This window comes from Populus euphratica, unplaced genomic scaffold (assembly GCF_000495115.2).
Source record: "Populus euphratica unplaced genomic scaffold, PopEup_1.0 scaffold55.1, whole genome shotgun sequence".
NCBI classification, from domain to species: domain Eukaryota; kingdom Viridiplantae; phylum Streptophyta; class Magnoliopsida; order Malpighiales; family Salicaceae; genus Populus; species Populus euphratica.
The window spans coordinates 593292-617476 of NW_011499921.1; the positions used below are offsets into that span (position 1 = coordinate 593292).

Here is a 24185-nt window from a genome sequence, read left to right on the forward strand (position 1 = left end):
TTAAAAATACATTTCACTTAAAAAAATTAATTAATATTTTTTAACACTTTTTAATTATTTTAACATGTTTATATTAAAAAATATAAAAAAATATTTTAATATAAAAAATACTTTTAATAACAATATTAATCACAAACTTAGTTTTAGTCGATAAATAAATTGGCTGGGATATGCCCACCAAAATAAAATTGTTTATAGAGACCACCTTACTGGTCAGTCTTCAGACCCAAACTAATAGCTAGGTAACAAACCCAAGTACAGGTGGTGAAGAAGAGAGATAGGCTGAGCTGACAAGACAAAAGCGCAAACTAACAAATAATCAATCGTTCAAAAACTCTTGTTTTCCTTAAAGATATAATGACAACTGAGCTCTGATCTTTCGGATCTTTTAATGTTATATTCAACCTCTCCCGCCCCTGGAATCTCCACAACACTGCAAACTACCATTACAAGAGTGACTCCCGTTTCTTTTTTAAGGTTTCTTTCTCTTGGATCTCAATCATTTGAAAATAATTGTCTTCTCGTTTAGATCTCTTCTGTTTTAATTCATGCCTGTTTGCATGTGTTTCTGTTTGGTGGGTTTATTAATCTTCTTTTGTGTTTCATTTGCCAAATATGGGAATAAATTTATGATTTTGGAGATGGGTTTTCTTTGTTTTTATTGAACAGGTTAGTTTTAGTGATTAACTGGTTAATGGACAGTGTTGAATTGGGATTTTGGTTAATGGGTTTATAATGTTAGCATAATGCTGATGAGTTTCTTTTACTCTTTTGCTTCCCTCTTTACCTTTTATGTGTGGATTATAGATAATCTCTATTGGTTCTGTGTGTTTTTTGGCTACTGGGGTGGGGTTTGGGCTGTTCTACTCCTAGCATGATTGGAAATTGTTTAGGAAATTGGCTTTTCTTTCCATATCATAACTAACTGCTATGACACATGGTCTTAAATGTTGCAGCCGATTTGTCCCCGTGTGTGAATTTTTCTAACCTCTAATTTCAATGGATTGTGCCCCATGAGATCATGGAGAAAAATTGAAGTGTATCAAGGGGGAACATTAGAAGTAGACTCCTAACAAAGATCCTATATGAATTGCTTGATCTTCTTTGTAGTTTCTTGAACGCCCCCTCGTATGGTTTTATGTGGATGCCTTATGGCTTGTATGGCTGCAAATAGAAATAACCTTTCTTGCTATGAAAATCTATTTGATGTATTTAGTAGAGAAAAGGTGGGACTTGGAGGTGCTGATTAGTTGTTGGTGGTTTTGAAGATGCATATTGCAAATCCAAGGAAAGATGATTAGCTTGTGGATGTGAAGTTTAGAGAATCCTGTTGTGAAGTACTCGAGTAGCAAAGCATGGTGATAGATTGGCTATCATGAATTATAGGTTTCGTCATAGTAATTTTTGATCCATACCAGTCAGCCTATAGAAATTTCATTTACTTTTTCAGGATGAGAAACATTGCTGAGATTACAATAAAAAGCGTATTCACGGAGGGGATGACATTTTATGCCTTTTTGGATTGTAGTGCAAAAGGGTAATCTCCCTAAAAAGCAAAGGATGCACTATTTTCCTAACATACACTCAATTCATGATCAATTTTCAATTTTCAGGAATTCCATTATTATCAAGTCCAGGGCTCAACACTTTGCCGATTCTTAGGTCTGATACGACCATTTCTATAGGCATATTCATTCCTTTGGCATTATTATCTTAGAAGATGAATCCTAGCTAGTTTGTTTGTTCATGACATATTGTGATCTTGAAGTAGGTGGATCAAGTGATAGATTTTAGTAGTTTAGTAATCTTTTTTGGGCTGGAATTTTCTGACTTTGTATTACAGTTTCATGCCTGGGGGAAGGAAAGATCCACTCGAGGATTGGAGTTGCGGTGTACTTGAGATAGGATGAAATATGACAAATGAAGCATGTGGTCTATGGCTTCAGTGGTGAAGAGTGCAGTGAGAAAACAATAAAATGAAAGAATGGTCTGCTTCTAGGATCCGCTTAAGAAACGTTACTGTGTTAATGGAAGCCTATTGTAGCTCTAGCTAGCTTGTCCATAAAATTGCAGCTTTGTTTATCTTTATTACCATCAACTCTTTCTCTTTTATTTTCTTTTTTTTTTTCAATATGCAAGGCTTTTAGAAGGAAAATCTTATGCCAAAAGGATATTTGATGCGTGGATTAATAATTTGGGGCAGACAGACAGACAAAATTCTTAATGTTCAGTGTGTGGATTAATAATTTGGGGCAGACAGACAAAATTCTTAATGTTCAGTTTACAAGTAGCATCACATTGGGTAATTAGGTATCATGTCATGATAATTTACTACCTTCCAAAGTTAACTGTAGTCGCTAATAGATAAATCATGGATGCCGCTAACAGTATCTAACTGGAAAACCTGAATAGTTACTGAGACAGGATTTGGTGCTTTTTACAGGATAGCTGGAAGAAGTTGTTCTTTTGTTAACCAAGGATTGACTCTTCGCATTCCCAACCAATCTCTGTTGTTGCTAGTGTTTTTACCAACCCTGTATTGTCACCCACTATATACCCAATTATTGTCCATAATCTTGGTGCATGAATTTCCTGGTGATCAGTGTTCGAAAGTCAAATTATTTTTGCTCGTGTTACTTTATTGAAAGTTAATGTCATTTGAATGCATTGTCAGCATCCACTTAAGGAATAGCTAAAATATGTAAAAGGAGAGCTAGAGGATTTGCATTGTCAGCTTTGGGAATTGCATCTGTCCACCAGGAAAGAAGAAGTGAATATACATTTTGGTTGAAGCAATTCATGGATTTTCTTTTTTGATATGCCAAGTTTTATTTATCAAAATACTGATCTGTTCTTTTTCTCTGTTGGCGTATAACTTGCAGAAAGACATATCCTTGATCTGAAAATAGTGGACAAAATATGAGTCTAGCATGTCTTGTATGCCACAGCGTAGAAAGTCCATCACACTCCTTTAGAAGCTACTCAGTCTCAAGTTCAGACAACGAAGGAAGATGTTCTGCCATTGCCAACTGCATAACCAGGAAGTTATCTCTTCCTCCTCCCAGAGCAAACTCTTCCTTTGCATCATCATCCAAAGTGACCCCACAACCATCTAGTCCAAGTAATGATGACATGACAGGACCCCCGCGACTAGTACGTAGTCGCGCTGTGAGAAGAGACCTTGTAAGAGATTGGAATTTTGATGGGTTTGTGATGGAGCATTAACTACTTTGAGAAGGAAAACTGCCGTACTCTCTGCTCATGTGATAGCATTAGAGATTTATCTTGCTGTCTTTCCTTTAGATTTTTTTTTTTGTTATGGATGCAGTTAAGCTCGCTTTTCCACTTGAAGAGTTTGCGTTTGTGACCATCTTAGGAAAATTAAATGTGAAATTTTGTTCATATTTCTATGGTCCACCATTGCTGGTCTTAATTTTTATCTCAGTTGGGTTTTTTTCGCTGATGTAGCTCGAGTATGGGTAGACAAGGGTCCAGTGTGCCTAGAATTCTTCTAGCATGTAGCCTTTCTCCTCCTCCTCATTCTCCTCTTGTTTTGGTCAATTACCTACGGCTGTGGTGAGCTGCACGATGAGCATCCACGGTTCCTTTCAACTTAACCCGTGAGATGGGATGGATAGGAGACCGCCCTCCTCCAGTAAAGCAGTAATATGCAAAGGCTGATAATTAACCTCGGACAGCTTTAGATGGATTATGATTATGTCAAGGTAGACACCTTGTACGGTTGTAGGTTTGTAGGAAGTAGCATACTGCCTGAGAGGGGTTGTCAACTAGCTGTTGTAGGCTTGTGGGAAGTAGCAGACTGCCTGAGAGGGGTTGTCAACTAGTCATTGATAGCAATTTCACTTTCAGTTTCAGGGTTCCAGTTCCCGTCCCATTTTGGCCGGCAAGACGTCACAAATAATCAGGTAGGTTTCTCAGTACATGTGCTATTAGATGAATTGAAAGGGGGGGAAAGACGTGGATGAATTTCAGGTGAAAATAATGGAAGGATTCATAGCGATCAAATCTGTAAGGTGTCTACCTTTTCCAAGAAATGCCATTAGTTGCCATGAAACTGGAGTCATGACGGGGGGGAATATATTTTTGGTATAATCATGTTTATTGTATTATTTTATTAGAAAATAAAATTTTTAGGCTGTGATGAGCTTAATAAAAGTTCAGCAATTTGATAAATAAATTATAATTTTTAATTTGATTGCTATATCTAATTAAAATTTTAACAAAAAAAAATTAAAAATCATGTTTTCTATTTAATTAAAATTTTATGATGATCAAATATAAAAAATATCATGAAATAAAAAAATATTAAAAACAAAACAACATCATTAATTATGCTTTCAATCATAAACCCACAATCCAAACTCTTCTAAATGGTAACCCAATTTAGCTCAACATTAAATTTCTTAATCATCCAAATTAAACAATCAAAACCAAGAAATGAAAGTTGAAATCACTTACTTGTTAATCAACAACAACATTCAAGTTATTTAAACATAATTTTCAGCAAAGAAATACTCATTTCAACACTTTTCCATACTAACACTTTTTCAAGCTTACTATCCAATATCAATTTCTCAAATTACTCTTCATAAACAAGAAATAAAAAGTAAGATCACTTACCCAAGACATCTAGAATGGATTTAAACAAGCCTTCCAACAAGTTTTTTCCAAATTCCTTTTCCTCTCTCAATAATTTCACTCCTTTTCTTTTATCTTTGCCTCCCATTGAGATCATGTTTCCCTTTGAAGTAAATGCTTAAATCTACCTACTACATTATATATATAAAAACATTCTCTCAAAATTTGGTGGAAATTTTATAAACTCTCATTTTCCTTTCTAAGAGCAGTTGACTAGCTATTTTTAGGTAGTGTTTGGTATTATAATTATAGTTGTTTTTTAAAGTGTTTTTTACTTTAAAATACATTAAAATAGTTTTTTTTAATTTTTTAATTAATTTTTACATTAACACATCAAAATGATCCAAAAAAATTATTTGAAGTAAAAAAAGCATTTAAAAAAAAACACAATCATGCCACAGTAAAAAAACACTCCTTTGTAATAAAGATATTATATTTTTCTTCTAATCATAATATTACCCTTTAGGTGATTTTCTTGTAAAATACCCAGTTTCTAACCTAAATGACAAGGTTTTCATGAACTATGATTTACTTGAAATTTTAACCTTATATAAAGAAATATGTCAAGAGACTTCAAACAAAGTTTCATCTTGATCTGATATTCAGATCGAAAGTTTGCATGATAGTATAAAAATAATCAGTTTATGATTTTTTTTAAATCTAAATTTTCTTATTCAATCCTTATATATATCGTATCAATTATTTCACTAAATCCTAGGGAGTATTTTTTTATTTTAAAATACATTTATTTTTCTTTTTATTATTTATTTTATTTTTAAAATTTTTACTATTTCACAATAACATTAATGATTTTTAGTCAGGTTTACGCTAACACTTTTTTTGTATAGTTTTTTATTAATTTGTATTCATCATTTCCATCATAATTTCTGAGAATTATTTTCTCATTCTTAAAACATATTTATTTTAAATTTCTCTAATTCCTCTATCCGTCGAAACTCGTTACTATTTTCATTGTTGTTATGAATTTTAAGATAAAATTTATAATTCTCATTTTAACTTTAACTAAACCTTGAAAATTATTTATAGAGGTCATTCTCTCTATTACACATCACTTTTATTATTATTTTTACTATTTATTCATTTCTTTTCGTTTTAAATTTTCATTATTCATCTAGGTTTCATTGCTTTCAATCCTATATTTATGTGGGGGTTTATATCTTTTTTGAAATTGGTTTTTTTTTCAATTTCGTCCTTCAATATTGAGTTTGTTAAGAATTAAGTTTTATAATATTTTTTAATATAATGATCTCAGTCTTATGACTCAGCTCATGAATATGGAATGTTAACCTACATTGACATTAGTCCTTTTTTTTACATTATTTTTTTCAATTTCATCATTTAACACTGAGTTTATTTAAGATTAAGCTTCTTTATTTATTTATTTTTGTTTGCTTTTATAAGAATAACTCGGCCTCATGATCTGGGTCGTTGATTTTCTATACTAACTTGGATTGACTTGAAACTTGTATATCATTTTATTTCATTTTTTATATCAATTGGGTCCTTATTCTTTTAATTGATTTTTTTTTCTTTGGATCTTTTTTTCAATTGATTTTCTTTTATCAATTTCATTATTCAACATTGGATTGGATGAGAATTGGGCTTCCTAATTTTTTTATATGATAATTTTAGTCTTATAAATCAGTTCATGAGTATAAAATGTTAACCCGAATTTCAATCATTCTTTTCTTTTTATATTTTTTACACTAATTTTATTTTTTGATTTCATCTCTTAACATAGAGTTTAATAAAGATTGAGTTTCTTTATTTTTTTTCTATTTGCTTTCTATCAGAAAGATCTTATCTCACAATCTAGATCATGAGTTTGTTATGCTAACTCAAATTAGCTTAAAGGTTTTTTTGTAATTTTTTATATTTTTTTGTTATGATTTATCTTTCAACATTAAGTTATATTTAAACTCAGCTTCATGATTTTCTTTTATTTTGGCAAGTGTTTTTTAACATATTACCATTATCAATTTTTCTTTTTAGATTCATTATATGTTATTACTTTTTTATCATATAATTAAATTAAATCATTTTATTGGACCTAGTAGGATTTATAACTCAAGCAGTAACAATTTTTTTTCTCTTTAAAACATGCTAACAATGCTTAAACATCCTTTTTTTTTTAAGTTAAAGAAAAATTTATTCAACCTATAGCAAAACATGTGACACTTGTATGAACTAGAACCAAGGGAGTGGTGGTTCTTTCATGTCTCATACCAAAAACAGAGTTGTTATAAGGTTATAGTCTCTTTATAGTTTCTTTAACAAGAAAGTATATTTATATTATATTAATTTCATTTGATTATTATCATATTTTAAAACTAAATTTAGGATTGATTCGAGCAAGGATCCAGTCATGAGTGGGTTTTACCATTAACTCAAATTAACATAAGAGAAAATGTGGTTATTATCATAACTTTAAAATTTGACTTGAAGGTCGACTCTAAGTCACATGTTAAGAGAATCAATCCTGATTGACTTGGGTCAACATATAAAACAAAAGTGGTTATTATTATAGTTTTAAAACTTAATTTGAAGATTAGTTTGGGCAAAACATGAGTAATGGGTCAGGAAGATCAACTCGAGTTGATCCAGGTAAATGTAAGTTTAAAAGTTGTTATTATAATAGTTTTAAAACTTAACTTTGGTGTTGATTAAGTCCAGGTCACGGGTTGGGCAGGTCAACACGGATTGACTCGAGTTAACATATGGATAAAATTGATTACTATAATAGTTTTAAAACCTAACTTGAAAATTGACTCAAAGTAAGGTTCGGGTCACAGGTCGAGAGGGTCAACTTAGCTAACCTAAAAGGCATTTTTTAAAAAAATAATCAAAGTAGCCTTATTTTGACCAAGATTTTTTTAAAAAGTCAACTAGTTTTTAATTTGCATTTTACCCCAGGTCTAACATGGATTTTTTACCGGATCAGATTGAGTTAATCCTTTCTTTATTTGTTTCTTAAACTCGAACTAGTTTGGCCTCGATTCAACCGATCTAGTCAATCCTTATTTTATATCTAAGAATATTATAATATTATCAATTTCAACAATTAATATAAAATAAAGTAAAAAAATGTAATTATTTTTTAAATTATATAAACTTGACAGCAATACATATGATGTCTAAAATAATTTTTTTATATTTTATTATGTTTTGTCCACCATGACTAAACATGATATTGAAACAATTATTTTATCTTTCATTTTATCTTTACATCATAAAAAGCCAATTTTCATTTTTAAATAAAATATTTAGTTGGAAAACATGCTCTTATTTTTTAAAATAAAATCTTCTTATTTATGCCCTTATGTATAGAACATCTTAAAAAACAATGAAATTGAAAAAGCAAAAAAATCATAATTTGCATTATTCTATTTTTCTATAGATTAAAATTATTAAGATTTTATTTATCAAATATCAAGAAATGAATATATTTTCTAGTTTTCTACTAAAGCACGGGAAAAAAGGAAGTGAAGTAGGAAATTAAAGTTAGAAAATGGGAGACATTTTTCATGTAGCAATGACACCCCAGATTCTCTAATAAATCCAAAATTCATCATCCTATGACCTATAGGCTACCTGCAATTCCCCACTCAAAAAAAATAAAAAATAAAAAATAAAAAATTGAAGCCCAAATGGCCATTCTACCCTTCTTAACCAAATCTGGAAAACCCCCACCACCACCCCTACAAAAACCGCCACTTTCAAAGCACAAAGCAAAATTCCTAGACCAAAAATGCCGCCACCACAACCGAAGACAACCCCCACCACCACCCTTCCATGCTCAAACCCAACTCTCTTCCTCGCTTTCACTCTCCTCACTTTCCTCTCCCTCTGTCTCCTCTTCATCTCCAACAAAATCTCATCTTTCCCAAATCCCCAAAACACCCTACAAATCTCTCAAGCTTTCATCAAAGTCTATGTAGCTGACCTCCCTAGATCTCTCAACTATGGCCTTCTTGACCAATACTGGTCTTCCTCAATGCCCGATGCCCGTATTAGCTCCGACCCAGATCACCAGGTCCGACCCCGACCCATAAAAAACCAAAAATTCCCTGATTACCCTGAGAATCCATTGATTAAGCAGTACAGTGCTGAGTACTGGATCACTGGTGACTTGATGACTCCAGAGAAGTTAAGGTCTCGTTCTTTTGCTAAAAGGGTATTTGATTTTAACGAAGCTGATGTTGTTTTTGTGCCATTTTTTGCTACGTTGAGTGCTGAAATGGAGCTTGCAAAAGGAAAGGGAAGTTTTAGGAGAAAAGAAGGGAACGAGGATTATCAAAGGCAGAAGGAAGTGGTGGATTTTGTGAGAAATTCCGAGGTTTGGAAGCGATCCGGTGGGAAAGATCATGTCTTTGTTCTTACAGGTTGTGTGTTTTATTGATTTAGCAATATGGGTGGTTGTTGCTTTTAATATTTGATTTGTTCTGATCATTTCTTGTTGTGGTTGATCGTTGCTCTTTTTTTTATTTTTTTATTTGATATCAATTAATTGGCGTTGTTGGATATGATTTTATAGGATTAGTGAGTGGTTATATGTCTTTAGAATGTAACTTTCTAGTCCTGGATTTGTTTGTGAGGTTTGCAATTTTTGCGTTATGAGTTGTTTGAAAGTGGGCTGCGTTGTTAGTGGGTTTGAAGTAATTGTTTGGGCTGGTTTTAGTTGATCTGATCTGTTATATGTATAACATTATTGCCATTGCACTAAGATTGATAAATACAATGATGATGATTTTGCCTTACCTAGCAATAAAGCAAGAAAATAGAAGTGCGATGCATACTTTAGCAGCTTATGATTTAGTCTCTGGATTGTCAGGTTATGTTAAACCTTGAAGCATTCTTTGGCAGACCCAGTTGCGATGTGGCATGTAAGAGCTGAGATAGCCCCAGCCATTCTCTTGGTGGTAGACTTTGGTGGGTGGTATAGGCTTGACTCGAAGTCGTTGAATGGTAGTTCATCAGATATGATAAGGCATACTCAAGTTTCACTGCTGAAAGATGTGATTGTTCCATACACGCACCTGCTTCCTAGATTGCAGTTATCAGAGAACAAGAAACGCAATACCCTTCTTTATTTTAAAGGAGCCAAACATAGGCATCGGGTTGGTATTGAATTCAGAAACTATTATAAGCATTATTGTTGTTTATTAAAAAAAAATATTTTAAATTAATTTTTAAAGTGTTTTTAATTTTTTCTTTATTTTAAAGGAGCCAAACATAGGCATCGGGTTGGTATTGAATTCAGAAACTATTATAAGCATTATTGTTGTTTAATCATCAAAACTAACATACAATCATTTGCTTCGGCATTTATTTTGATCAGCTGCAACTTTTTATTTGTATTGAATGAAGAGCCAATTTTTTTTTGTTATCAATGACATGCTTAGGTTCATGTATCATTTGACTCACCCTACTAAATGCCAAACTAAGAAATTTTATATTGCATTGTTTCCTGTTTCGGTTTTAAAATTTCTCTGAAACAAAAATGGAACAAAATAACCTTTAGTAATCCCAATCCATGTTTTTTCTGTTTAATTTGTCAGACATTCAAGTAAATCAAGCTTGGATTTGGCACCTCCTATCCACGGGACCCTTTTTATGTGATAACTCAGCAGCTAATCAGCAGTCTTCATTTTTTCTTCTCAATTTTGATTTTTTTTTTTTACCTAGACAATGGAAATTAAATTTGGACTTTTTCCCTTGTTTGTGTGCCCATTATTATGTGATAAATATACAGCTCTTCTTTGTACCCTGTTGTTTTCTCTCTCTTTTAACTTTGGAGTTTGTCCAATCCTTTGGCAGAAATTAATTTGGACTTTTAAGCTTGTGTATGAGAATGGCGGGGTTGCAGGGCCCTGGGATAGGGTCTCTCTTGTTTGTTTCTATTTGATTGGTGATCCTATGTGTTGAGTTAATTTATATGAGGCTGTTCAGAAAAGTTAATTGGGTTTAACTTCCACCCTCATATCAATCAAATTACCTAAATGCATTCGAGTTTTGCTTGATGAGGCATGTTATGTTGTTGCTAACATTATGGCTGACAGGGAGGCATAGTTCGAGAAAATTTGTGGGACTTGCTGGTTAATGAGCCTGGTGTTATCATGGAAGAAGGCTTCCCTGATGCCACTGGAAGAGAGCAGTCCATTAGAGGGATGAGAACATCAGAATTCTGTTTGCATCCAGCTGGGGACACCCCCACTTCTTGCCGACTTTTTGATGCCATCCAAAGCCTGTGTATACCTGTTATTGTAAGCGACAACATTGAGCTGCCATTTGAAGGCATGGTGGATTACACAGAATTCTCTGTTTTTATTGCAGTTGATGATGCCTTGAAGCCCGGGTGGCTGATGGATCATCTCAGAAGCATTCCCAAGAAGCAGGAGGAGGAGTTTCGTCGAAATATGTCTAAGATCCAGCTGATATATCAGTATGAAAACGGTCACCCAGGTGGTATTGGTCCTATTTCTCCTAATGGTGCAGTGAATCACGTATGGGAAAAGATACATCAAAAATTGCCTGTGATCAAGGAAGCAATTGTCAGAGAGAAGAGAAAACCGCCTGGTGTATCAATACCTTTGCGTTGCCATTGTACCTGAACCAAATCAATTAATTTTTGTTTATTCATGTATTTTTTGCAGCCTACAAAGGCAGTTTATTTCATTTTCCCGGGGGGGGCGGGGTGATCTCTGGTTTCACATTTTTTCGGGATGCTAAAAGAGTTCTTAAACAGTGTACTCCACGGAAATTTGCCATTTTGTTATCATAAATCAGCTTCCATTAATGATCTTACATAGCGGACAAACATGTTATCATAAATCAGCTTCCATTAATGATTGATCTTACATAGCGGACAAACTTGTTTTTTGGGTGTTAAAATACAGCAGTTCCAGGTGTTGTGCGAAAAGAGAGTTAGCATCTAGAATAGAATGCTTCCCTCTGCAGCAAGAATGGGTACCCAATCCCTCTTCTTTTGGAAGGAAACAAAACAAACAAAATACTAATCACAAAACCAATTACAAGAGGAACAGTGTTGATCACTTTCCTGGGCATTGCTGGATAGTAACACCCCACAACATCACCATGTGACCCAGCAAAAGCAAGAAACGCGATCAAAGAAAGTGATGCGTGAAAGAGATCGGCCCACCTCAGCCTATAATCCGACGGCACGCATGGTATCTTCCTGCCTCCATTGAAGGTCCATATCCCTCTAAATGTTGCCAAACCATAATATAGCCTACCAGTTGATGTGCGAAAGCTATCAGTGAACGTGAAAAGGACACAGGAGGCAGCCAGAAGGGCCCATAAGGCACCCATCAGCCAGCGATTCAAGGTAGTGCATATGCCATCGTTGGTTAGAAGAGGAGCGAAAATGGTGAAGGCAAGGATTGTAGCAGTGGGCAAGAGAATGTTAAGCCGAGCAGTTCCGCTGAGGACTGCATTGATTAGATGGAGGTAACGAGATTCATCAGGTTCATCATCTTTCAGATAGCTGTAATCATCGCTAAGCTCAGAGTCCTCTGCGATGTCTTGCCAGATTGACTTTTCCATCTTTGATGAGCAAGTTCTAACGCAAGAAGGCAATATAGAGACATGATGGATAAAGGAAGTTAACGTAGGAAGTAAGAGGTGATTCTTTGTTGAATTGATAGGGCAGGAGGGAAGGCAAGCAATTCTCTCCCTTTTTACCTTATTAGGATCTTTACTTCTGTGGAAGGTTTCTTCCTAGTTACAAGATTAGGCATTCGCTTTTGTTTCGAGAAATGGCTGCGCTTTCCCTCTCGACATCCTTGAAAAGTGGGTTCAAGGGTAGGAGCAATGGCTCCGGTCAGCTGCTGAGTTGAAGAGGAAGATTCCTCTTATAATCTCCCAAATTCAAAAGCTAGTAACCTCTCTCTGTGGAGTTACTCCATTAGCAAACCCCACGGGGAAGGTCACAAAGTTGCTGACTGTCTTGCCAAGCAATCTTAGCTAGTAGATGGTAAAGGTGAACAAATCCTACTCCATTCATAACTTCCAGATCTGATAGTAATTCTGTTTCCTTGTCCTAGAGGTATGTCTGTGTCACCGCTAATTTCCTGAATGGCTTCAATATGTGTTGGAAACAACAATCCTTCTTTTTGGAGGGAAACAACAGAAATAAAACACCAACAGGAAAACATCAATCGAAAACAGGCTTGCATAAAAAAAAAGTGATTCAAGGGATCTGCTTCTCGTCTTAGGATGGCATCTTCGATATGCTCCTGCTCCATAGTTCTTTTGTGATGTTTAGACAATCCAGAACAAAGTAAGATTAGCATTCAGACCAACTAAGGGTTTAAGAAGGCTATTAACATTAACATGCATGCTAAAAGAACTCGGGTTTTTCCCCTGGTGTTTCACTTTCCAAAAACCCTAGTTCTTTTAGCGTAATCAAAATGGACCGGACATGAACATCAGCAGACGTAAAATAGTTGCAATTTTTATTTTATTTTTTATTTATTTATTTTGTTTTGTTTGTTTGTTTGTTTCTTGATTGATTTGCGATATAACCAGTTCAAGGCTCTCTACAATTTTGTTCAAAACTATAGCGCAACATTGGCAGACCTATAGAAACAAAACTATCCCCATAAATATGTTAACAAGGGCTAACATCATAGGGTTGACTATACAGCTGTGACATCTATCTTTATACAGTAATATGGACTGGCTTAAAAACAAATGCAGCACTAAACAAAAGAGAAAGAATCATGAACCAGGAGATGAAACTAATGAGTATGCCCATTGTGCCCTTGTTTTTGGGACTTGGATTCTGATGAACCATCATCTCCAGCGGCACAAAGTTCACTAGGGTTAGAGGAACTCTGTGAGCACCAGTTATCGGGAACACTCAAGAAGTGCGCAGTCATGAACTTTCTGAACCTCTTCTTGTACTCTATAGGAGATATTACAGTTGGCAACACATTTTTAGGAACAACAAGGGAAGACTTCACCCATGTTTCCAGCTGCTTGTCCCAGGTATACTGCCTGAGATAATCAATAATCCCACACACAAGTTCTCGTTGCTGGGTGTCTACTCCCACAAGTAAAGAATAATCCATTACATTAATTGACTGCAAAGATTAACAAGAACTGTGTCAGACAACATGCCCTGTAGAGCATTTTGAAAAATGGGCATTGAAAATAACGTGAAGGATTGTAATTATCAGCACAAGAAGTAATTATGAATTGTGGAAAAAAGAATAAAAAGTAATATTGATCAAAAACATAGGGAAGAGCAAGGCTGCACATGACGGGCAAAACAAAGAGGACAGGAGAGACCAGCACTGCCGCTTCTGGCTTGTACATCAACATTATATTATTTAGCAAATTTAAATCATATATCCAGAAATTATATCAGATTGAAGATATCTGGTTATGGCTATCTTCTTACTTGGTAGAAACAATTGAAGTTAAACTCACATTAAGAAAGGTGGTGTCATTCCAAACAGCACGTTCCAAGAGATACTTCGATGCATTACTGACGTATAGTGGAGAGGAATTCATGTCATCAACAAAGTTTTTATCCAAAAGAACATCTCCTGCACCATCAGCAGCTGAATTGTATCTAGCATGTAAAGCTCCCTTAAGATCATACTGGCGAGTCATTTTTCGACCGAAGGTAAGATTCTCCATGACCATCAGATCATGCTTTATCTCTTTCCCACTTTTGGTCTGTCTAGTGATCACCTGCAAAATTGTACGGAAACAATTAAGTTTTTGAAGATCAAAACAAAATGGATAAAAGTAATGAAATCCAGAAACCGAACCTGATAAATCCCCAGAACTTTTGCAAGACAAGTTTGGTTTCCTAACTCAAATGACTCGATCATGTATTTGAAATAATGTGGAGCAAACTTCACAAATGACTCAAATTCTGTCTTCTTAATTTCCTTTATGATAAATCTGTCATCCAGTGTCTTTGCAAAGAAGGATCTGCTCTTTCCACCTTTTGCATCCCAATTCTTACAACGACTGATGGAAGCTATATAATCAAGTTCAGATGGACAACATCGATTACGAAGATCACGGAACTGCTTAGCGTATAGACAAATTACAGAGTATTTACCCTTTCCAAATGATTTTGATACCGCAAGAGGGACTTCAAGGCTGAGATTTGCTGGAGGAACCACAGATTCCAATAAATTTAACCCATCAAAGCTGGACAAGCGTGACTCTTCCAAAGAAATATTTAGTTTAGAATGCACAGGATCTGAATCAGAACCATTAGAAGACCAATGTGGGGAGATCATTGTAGGAATTCGAGTCAGTATATCTAAACTATCAGTTGATTTAAAAGACATGCCACCCTCTTTCCTACCATCCTCATTGTAAAGCTCTGTTGAAACAGGTTGATCTTCTAAAAATGCCAGTGCACAAGCAATTATGCTAGAGAGTTCACCATCATAGTCTCTCACCATATAATTATCAGTTCCAACAGGGATGTGCAGCCTCTGTCCTTCCTCCATGATTAGCTGATAAGCTGCAGATACGTGTTCCTGAATATAGCTACTGATCGGCTGAAATTTTGGCATGAAACCTCTCTGAAGATTCTTCATGTAGATCCGTCGGATTTCTGAAAATGGCATCCAGAACCATCCATTTGAGTTCTCTAAGCTGAATGCTAGAGAACATGCAGACGTACCCTTTTTAGATGAATCAGAATCAACCAAAGAATCACTCATACCTATACTTGTCGCAATTGGAATGGTTCTTTCAACTTGTATATCAGAAAAATAGTCTGCTTGGCAATTTCCATCATCAGAATGCTGGTGGGCAGAGTCACTAGGTTTCACAAATAGTTCTTGGTTGAAAAACCTGTTCTGGCTCAGACGAGTCACTCTTGACCTCTCAATATCCTCAGCTTCGGTAGGTGAGGAGTAAAGACTATCATGTTCCCTAGATTCATGAACGTGACCATCAACTGGAATTTCTTTGATTGAAAATTCACTTGCTCTAACAGTTGTACTGAGAGTATCCCTCAAATTGCCACTGTTTTCATAAACTTTATCACTGCTAGTATCATTCGCATGGTTTCTTCCATCAGCAGTGCCAGTCATCTGTAACTCAAACAGGTCCTGCACTTCTTCCTCACCAGCACCAGTCACTAGCACTGAAGGATCAGGTGAGAGCAATGACTGCAGACGTCTTTCCCAGATGCATGATTCAAGAAGAAGCTCCCACAATAATTGATTCAAGCTAAGAAGCTTATAAGCAGCCTCATCCCTATTTTTAACAACAGCTTTCTGAATGTTTAACAGATTTGTTTCCAACAGTGCAGCCAAAGAAAAAAGTAAAAACTTAGCAACCATGAACAGAAACAAAGAACTTTTGATCTTGTGTTTAAACGAAAAACACTTGATGAAATACACATGTAGGTATAACTTAAAATTCTGAAAAATGCCATTCATCAGTCAGTGCAATAAAGACTCGTATATTTGCCATTGTATAAACAGTCACACATGCAAGAACCTAAAAGAGTTAAATGACAAATATATATATATATATATATATAAGAAACAAACCTCGAACTCAGAACTCTCCTGCTTCAACATATCTTCAATATCAGAGAATTCTTTCAATGAACCATGAAGGTTCAGAACTGACCCAGCAAATCGAGATCTTAAATTCTTCAAAGTCTCACCAACCCCATTGAAGAGTAACATCCCTCTTAAATAAACCTTGAAAAAACAAAAGGAAAATCAATTCCAGTTCACGGAGATTCAAGATATCATAAAAGAAGGTGTGAGAAACAAACATTTATTCCAACATTCTTAAAGAAACACTGGAGCCTCATCAAAGATGAAGGAGCTAGAATCAAAGAGACACATACATCATGAAATTCTTGCTCAGGGCCATCAGGCCTGATTGTAGGATGGAACTCCAGCTTCTGAGGCGGGAGAGACAAAGTATAGGTTGTCACTGGAGAGTATTTAAACATTGCTGCCAAAGGACCCAGCCTGCAAAATGTATAAATACCATGAATGACAAAGCACAGAAGGTAAAGAGCAAAATTTCAGATTCACAAAGTGCAGACACCAGTTAATGAACGTATCTACATCACAGTTCCTGAATATAGCACCATGCGGCAAAAATTTGGCCAAAATATTCCAGAAAGAACCTAGAGCATCCATCCTCTAACAGGGGAAAAGAAATTTAAATTGGTACCTAGTGTAAAAAATGTGTGCTCCTATGACATCCCATGGCAGGGAATTCCTCTTTGGACACATTTTATCACTAGTTCATGAGCATAAAGACATTATTTTCACAATCTACTCAATATAGCAAATTCATCAAAATAAAGAGGACATGATTTAATATTTCATACCCAAAGAAGAAGAGAAAGTCTCTCTCCAGAGAATGGCCACAGCTAAATAAAATTCCAGATGAAAATTGGTGGGAAAAGCTCAGCTCCAAGAATTTTCCGAAGGAAAGGCTACATGCAGCAGTTGAAATCAAGACTCGTTTAGTAGATTTTGGAAATTTGCTTTCATGTTTACATTTACCACAGCGAATCCACATCCAAAGTTTTCCTTCTGCTTCTCCAGGCAATATCTTCAGAAGCCTTTTAACTTGTATGGTAAGCTGCTCATTATGATGAGCATAATAGTAAAAGTGAGCTTCCGGCAATTCACCGCAAGTGTTGCACTGGCTACTCTGCAATGAAGCGGTTTCTATCAGCGCAAACTTCAACTCACTGCAACGTAAATCTATAAAACAGTTAAGGAGTTCTCCCATGTTGTGGACATGGTGGATACTTAGTGAAGCAAAAGCATAAACCTATTTCTAAAAAGATCATAAAGTCCTTTAATAAGAAATATTTAATTCCCATACAGTATGGCCAATCTAGAACTACATCATAATTCTTATAAATGAGATTTGAAATAACCTGATTGAGTAAATTATCCCGAAGAAACTTTCCGAGGGGAACATCAAAATTCTTGTAGAACATTATATGAGAAAAATGGCTTTGCTCACATACAGTCCCTCTTAAGGCATTCCGTCTAGACATCAAAACCAAAATACTCTGAGAATCCAACACTGCATTGACATCACCCTGACTTTGGATTTGATCTTCATTATAGTTGACATCTTTTACTCTGTCCAGAGAGGCTTCGGAGTAAGAAAACAAAGATTGAGGATGTCCATCATGAACTGTCTTCTCTTTGTCAGAACCTTTTTTATCTTCCATATCATAGAGGTCCGAAGCTTCCACAGTTTTTAAAACTGGAACCTCTTCCGAGATTTGACCATTAATTTCTTTTCCATTGAAGCCAAAGTAATTAGATAAAGACTGATAAGGAGAAGAGGAGACAAGAGGCATGCTGTCCCCAGCAACTTTCTTCAGAGAGGCTGAAAGGGAGGAAAATCCAGAAAAGATGGCAGGATTATATCCCTCTAATCCTATATTTATATTGTGGAAACCTTCTTCATGAAATCCATTACAAATGGGAATATCAATGGTAGATGAACCAGTTTCAGTTGTAGACTCCTCAACACTAGGAATACTAGTTCCTAAAACAGAAGACTGCAGATCTCTTGATGAGTTGCTGGCTGCTCCAGCAAATACTGCTGAAGAGAACATTGCCTTCCAATCAACAAGAAACGAAGTCTCCAGAATCAAGTGATATGCAATTACTACTGCAAGCTGGGTCACATATTTAACCCTCTTCAACTCATCACTGTGACTTCCTTTCAACAAAATCTGCACAACCACATTGTACATATAATTAAGGAAGAGCGTTACATTGAAAGAAGGAAGACCAAATGTTCCCATAAGAAATTGAGAGACAAATTGAGTGGTATGATCAAATTTTTTGCAGCCTCTTATAATGCAGAAGAGAAGTATGACACATTTGTTGTCCAGGATAGAAAACAGTGAAGCATTTGATTAGCTGCATAAAACAAAACATATGTAAAGAGAACCTTTATTTTATGCTTGCAAGATGACTTGTAACTGCTAAGCCAACATCGACATGGTTACATGACCATGTCAGAAAGGTCGGGTACAGGATTTCAATTGACCAGCCTGGTCTACAAGAGCACATACATGTTCTTGTGTCAGGTGGGGAGCAACCAAGTGTTCATTTGTGCATAGACCTCTGGTACTAAAAAAGCGATGGATGAGTGCACACTTCACAACAGAGAACTAGGAGAGAAAAAAGAATCAAGGGTTTATAGACTCACTGTACAACCCAAATGTGTCGGACAGCCCTCAATGAACATCAATGTCTTACTTGGCTTCTTTCCTCCTTCGCCTACCCCTGCATGTTCCTCCACAAATTTCTCGATATGAAAGGAGTCGCAATGCTTTAACTTCTGACTAATCAAAGCATCAGATGATAAAATCGGTGAACCAGTACAGCGTGCAACCCTTTTTAGACGATGGAGCTTCATGTCGTAGACCAATGTCATTCCTTTAGCTAGGATGGATTCTTGGACATCACGAGAAACAGATTTTTCTACTAAAACTACATTTGGATGGCACATTTCTATGGTCTCAACGAGAGATTTCAGATTATCCCTTTCCTGTTTGTGAGAAAATGATCAAAACAAATAACAGCATAGATATGCGATAACAAGACTTGAGAGATCCGGATCAAATACCTGCTCCATTGATTTAAATGATGACAAGACACTTGAAGAGTGACCAAGCACACCTCGGATCAGTAACAACCTTGGGTTCTTGTACTTAGTGGGCATGTGCTTGTGAGCAGCATTTTTTTTAAAGACCAAGCCTTCCACAACTTGACTGCAAGATACAACAAAAAATAAAAATAAAATGAAGAATTGGAAAGTGTACCTTAGGGTTGTTTTAAAAATCGGTCTTTTATTCTTTTCTTTTCCTTTTTTCCTTCAAAGGAATGTTACCAAATTCTCTTGTTTTTTTAGCTAGACAAGAAAATAATCTTAAGCTAAAATGCTATACAACACACCACACATCCTTTCATGATAGAGCATTTTTATTTCCTCGGTCAATCATGTTTTTTTTTCTTTTTATTTTTTATTATTGTGTTTTCTTTTCTTTTCTCTTTTTCCTTCTTTGTTTTTTTTTTTTTTGGGGGGGGGTGGTGTTAAGGCTGAAGAATAATGCAATCACCTTTCACTACGAGAACCAGTTGCAATGCATTTTACTTTCACATAGCCATCTAGATCCATTGCTTTCCCATCCACTGCTTCAGGCTTCAAAAATGAAGCAGCTTCCCATGATAAAGATGTAACAATATCCACCCAACTTTCACCATCTCTCACCACACAGGCAACACCCACTGCTTTAAGAAGTTGACTCACGATGGCCTTGAATTTCCCATTAACCACTTCTTCCATTGCCTTTCGTTTTTCTTCTTTGAATTTGAAGCTCCGACTGCCTTCACCCCTCCAGCAACTCAAAGAACTTGGTTTACCCCATTTTGTGCCATCGCCACACTCCTCATCGTCATCAATAAAAGCCACTCCACCGTCCAAATCATCCTCTGGATCTTCTGCTTCCGGAGGCTCCCAAACCCATGCATCTACTTTGTCATCACTGATTTGAGAAATATTATTTCCTTCATTTGAAGATCCAACTCTGTTCACAGAAGAGTTGCCTTTTGATTCTTGATTGTGAACAAGTTCCACAATTTCTACATCTCTCACTGTGTCTCTATCACTGCCATTATGGCTATCCTTCTCCATCACTTTATGTAATCCATCCACTCTATTTACAGGAGCTTCCAATGTTGTGTTGTGTTGTTGGTCATTCACTGCATAACCTAGATCCTTCTGGGCACTGTGTACTGTTCCTTCCTCTTGATGAGCCCTGACAAATGCCGGAAGACAAATCATCATTAACAAACAATCAAAGAGAATATCTAACTGCACTACATTTCAAAGGTGTTATACATACCGGTCATGCAAGTTTACATCCACAGAAAGATCACCTAAGCAAACAAATAACCAGGAAAAAAACATTAGAATTATACAACAAGATGTCAGTATATCACATAAATAAATAAGATGAGTAACAAGGAGAGGCAGAAATTTACTGCAGCTTGAGATAGATCTATCACTGATAGACAACGAAGTTGTTGGACTGGTCATTGGTGACATAGAATGACTCAAACCATCATGGTTCTTCGGTTCCTGCTTTTCCTGACAAAATTGGCAAGACCAAATGGGCTCTTCACCATTTAGTTTTAAAGAATCTCCATTCTCTAGTTTCTGCTTTTCATCCTTCAACTTTGCCTGATCAGCACCACAATAATGACACATGCTACACAATTCAAAAACAGTAAAGCGGCTTAGTCTATTTCAAATGATGTACAACCTCGATCACCTGTTTGGTTCAATAAAAAAAATGAACTCATTCATAATAAGTAACAAATTTCCTGATATACAAGACATTTTTGGTATTATATGAGACACTTTTAGTATATTAAAGCAATAGTTCAACCAAAAAAATGAATTAAATTAAAAAAAAAACATAAAGAAAAAAACAAACGATGTTTCCTCTTCTTTAACCAAAAACCAACAATATTAGATCGTTTCTACCTAAAATACAATACAAGGATTCATAAAACCTCAAAAATAATTTCAAAGTTGTGGAAAAAACTTCTGATATAACATGAACCAAAAGGTCTCATACAACAGGGTGTAAATACTCGAGGTCGTCAGCAGGGTCCTCAGAGGGGGGAAATTGGGGGGGGTGGGACACATTCTTAGGATGAACCCAAATTCTATATCAAAAAAAAAAAGGCAGAAATATACTTGAAATCAAACAGTCCCAAGTCAAGTTCTTACTGCAAGGTGTTTTCTCTACAATTGCTAGAGATTGTAGACGAAACATTCGAAAATATTTTTTTGTTTTTCAATCCGAAGTTCTGCACCAATAATATGATAAGACCAAGATTCAAATGAAGTTCCACGGAAACTGAAGCGCACTTCGTTAACAAAATACGGATGATTATACTGTAACTTCAAAAACAGAAACTTAATCAGAAATGAGTACAAAATTGAAATGAGGAGATAAAGATTCAAACATCATACATGCACACACTAAAGCACAGTTCTCTCAAGAAATCAAGATCACCACCAGGCAAAACTAAACAAAAAGACAGAGAATAAATTATCCGAAATCTTGAAATCCGCCAACACTAGCAGGAAAACTGATCAACAAAGTCTAAAGAAAGCACAGCAAGTTTGAATGGCATATTAAAAAACAAAAAGAGCCCCGCAGGAGTTAAAAAGTCAAAAATTCATCCATAAATCGGATAAAATCTCCAAATCAGAACTCAAAACCCAAAATGGCAACTAAATAATATCTTCAAAAGACAATTTCCATTAAAAATCAAGATTTCAGAAACAAGTTGCCATTTTTTAAGCTCGTGAACCAGTCAAAACACAACCAAAAAAGAAAGAAAGAAACACAAAGAATTAAATAAAGAAAGTAAAGAGCATGACTTACTGTTATAGAAACCAAAAGGGAACAATGATATGGTTCTTGCTGTTGTTTAATTCACCAAGTTCGAGACTTTATAAGCAAGATAATTAACTAAACTAAACTCCCACAATATTTGAAGGCAAAAGGAGTATGTTTATCTGTGTAGAGAAGAAAAGGAAGAATTTTTGTGAAGTCTACAAGAGGGTCACGAGAGGGAAGAATGAGGAAGGAGGAAGCGGAGAAGAAAATAGAAGAAAGGTATTAAGTGTGGGTCCGGTCGGTGGTGAGTTGTATTTAGTCATTTATTTATTTACTTTATTACAGCATTTTTTTCAGTTAGATTTTGTCTGCAAAATTACGGCCAGGACTAGACTAGATATTCCGCATCTTGTAGGAAACAGGATAGATTATTAATGGTATTAAATATTATTTTGCTTTTATGCCCCTGCGGTTTTTTTTAATATATATATATTACTTTGTTTGCTATAACATTTCAAATATGTTTATAGAAAAATTTAAAAAAATATATTTCTTATTTTAAATGTAAAGGAAATTGAATTAACGAAATAACATGAAAGGTTATGAGTATAGTAAAAATATTAATTTTAATATATATATATAATGTTATTTTTAATTACTTTGCTTTGTTTGTTATAGCATTTCAGATATATTTATAGATAAATTTTAAAAAATATATTTTTTATTTTAAATGTAAAGGAAATTGAATTAAGGAAATAACATGAAAGGTTGTGGGTGGAGTAAAAATATTAATTTTAATATATATATATATATATATATTATTTTTAATTACTTTGTTTGTTATGGCATTTCAGATATATTTATAGATAAATTTTAAAAAATATATTTTTTATTTTAAATGTAAAGGAAATTGAATTAAGGAGATAACATGAAAGGTTATGAGTAGAGTAAAAATATTAATTTTAATACATTGAAAATAAATAAAATATATTTTTCAAAAAATAAGAATATTTTTTTATATATAAACTTGTATGAGTGTGATTATAATATGAATTTGTATAAAAAAATTAAAAATATAACTTTAAGTAATAATGTTATGTGGTCACACTTATTGCTATAATAGCTGAAAATAGTTGTGAATTATGGAGTCATGGGTAAGTTGAATAAATCATCTGCTTCTTAAGAGTGTGTTTAATTTTATTATTTGATTTTTTATCAAAATATTTTTTAAATTATTTTTTGTTTATAAATACATTAAATTAATATTTTTTATATTTTTTTATTAATTTGATATGTTGAGGTAGAAAATTTAAAAATAAATCTAAAAAAATCATTTTAATATATTTGTAGTTAGAAAATACTTTTGTATTATCATCTTACATTACCTTATCAAATACATACAAAGCCTACAACAACACGGGTATACACATATATGTGTGTGTATAAATTTATCTTGACAGCTTGTATTCAAATATATTAAAAGAAATTTAGTAGATAAATCATTGAATTGTGGTAAATAAATTGATATATCATACTAAAAAAATTGTTAAGCCTTTAGATTTTCTTATACAATCTATTAGCTCACGTGATGGAAGATTTTGGTAAATCCAAGAGTTTTTTTTTTTAAGAAAAAAGATATTATTTATATTGTAGTTTTATTTAGAATTATAATTGTGGTTGTTTTTTTTTAAAAAATTATATTAAAATACATTAAAATAATATATTTTTTAATAAACTTAATTTACACCGTGTTTTCTTAATAATTAAGTTAGCTAAACCAATGAAAAAGATTTGATAGGGAGTCTATTAATATATTGAGAGTCTAATCAAAATATAAAATAAAATAAATAGATTGGCGACCTCGTTGTGATATTCCTGTGAAATCTATTAATAAATTAAAGCCCTAGTCAAAATAAAAAATAAAAAATAGATGGAATACCTACCTGTCATTTTCTTACAGGTAGAGGAGGTTCAAAAACAATATGCCCCTTTTAGAGTCGTTCTTTTAGCGCAACTGGACAAAGGACGAGGGCAAATCCAAATTGCCGAAGTAAACAACAAAACAAGGAAGGAAAAT

The 24185-nt window shown here is 34.4% G+C and overlaps 3 protein-coding genes across 9 annotated transcripts; 2 read left to right on the forward strand and 1 right to left on the reverse strand.

Annotated features, from left to right (window-relative positions):
• The first annotated feature begins 218 nt into the window (after positions 1 to 218).
• Positions 219 to 3506, forward strand: LOC105135144 (PyrD). 2 transcript variants are annotated; one of them, XM_011039880.1, is made up of 3 exons: positions 219 to 477; positions 2444 to 2770; positions 2883 to 3506. In XM_011039880.1, exon 3 carries the CDS (start codon positions 2920 to 2922, stop codon positions 3223 to 3225), a length of 306 nt encoding a protein of 101 aa, XP_011038182.1. In that variant the 5' UTR covers positions 219 to 477; positions 2444 to 2770; positions 2883 to 2919; the 3' UTR covers positions 3226 to 3506. The 2 variants fall into 2 exon arrangements, with proteins under 2 accessions (XP_011038182.1, XP_011038181.1); XM_011039879.1 differs by lacking the exon at positions 2444 to 2770 and having other exon boundaries at positions 220 to 477.
• Positions 3507 to 8316: 4810 nt separating this feature from the next.
• LOC105135147 (probable arabinosyltransferase ARAD1) lies at positions 8317 to 11479 on the forward strand. The gene is made up of 3 exons (XM_011039888.1): positions 8317 to 9062; positions 9544 to 9797; positions 10740 to 11479. Exons 1-3 carry the CDS (start codon positions 8429 to 8431, stop codon positions 11289 to 11291), a joined length of 1440 nt encoding a protein of 479 aa, XP_011038190.1. The 5' UTR covers positions 8317 to 8428; the 3' UTR covers positions 11292 to 11479.
• A 1719-nt stretch (positions 11480 to 13198) lies between these two features.
• LOC105135145 (putative 1-phosphatidylinositol-3-phosphate 5-kinase FAB1D) lies at positions 13199 to 22387 on the reverse strand. 6 transcript variants are annotated; one of them, XM_011039884.1, is made up of 14 exons: positions 22154 to 22387; positions 21490 to 21657; positions 20736 to 21025; positions 20597 to 20630; positions 19811 to 20509; positions 19318 to 19462; positions 18898 to 19239; positions 17600 to 18415; positions 17039 to 17367; positions 16544 to 16670; positions 16236 to 16391; positions 14481 to 15956; positions 14134 to 14400; positions 13199 to 13784 (listed from the first exon to the last, which is right to left on the reverse strand). In XM_011039884.1, exons 3-14 carry the CDS (start codon positions 20959 to 20961, stop codon positions 13440 to 13442), a joined length of 4962 nt encoding a protein of 1653 aa, XP_011038186.1. In that variant the 5' UTR covers positions 20962 to 21025; positions 21490 to 21657; positions 22154 to 22387; the 3' UTR covers positions 13199 to 13439. The 6 variants fall into 6 exon arrangements, with proteins under 6 accessions (XP_011038186.1, XP_011038185.1, XP_011038188.1 ...); XM_011039883.1 differs by having other exon boundaries at positions 21490 to 21663; XM_011039886.1 differs by lacking the exon at positions 21490 to 21657 and having other exon boundaries at positions 20736 to 20962.
• Between the last annotated feature and the right edge of the window lie 1798 nt (positions 22388 to 24185).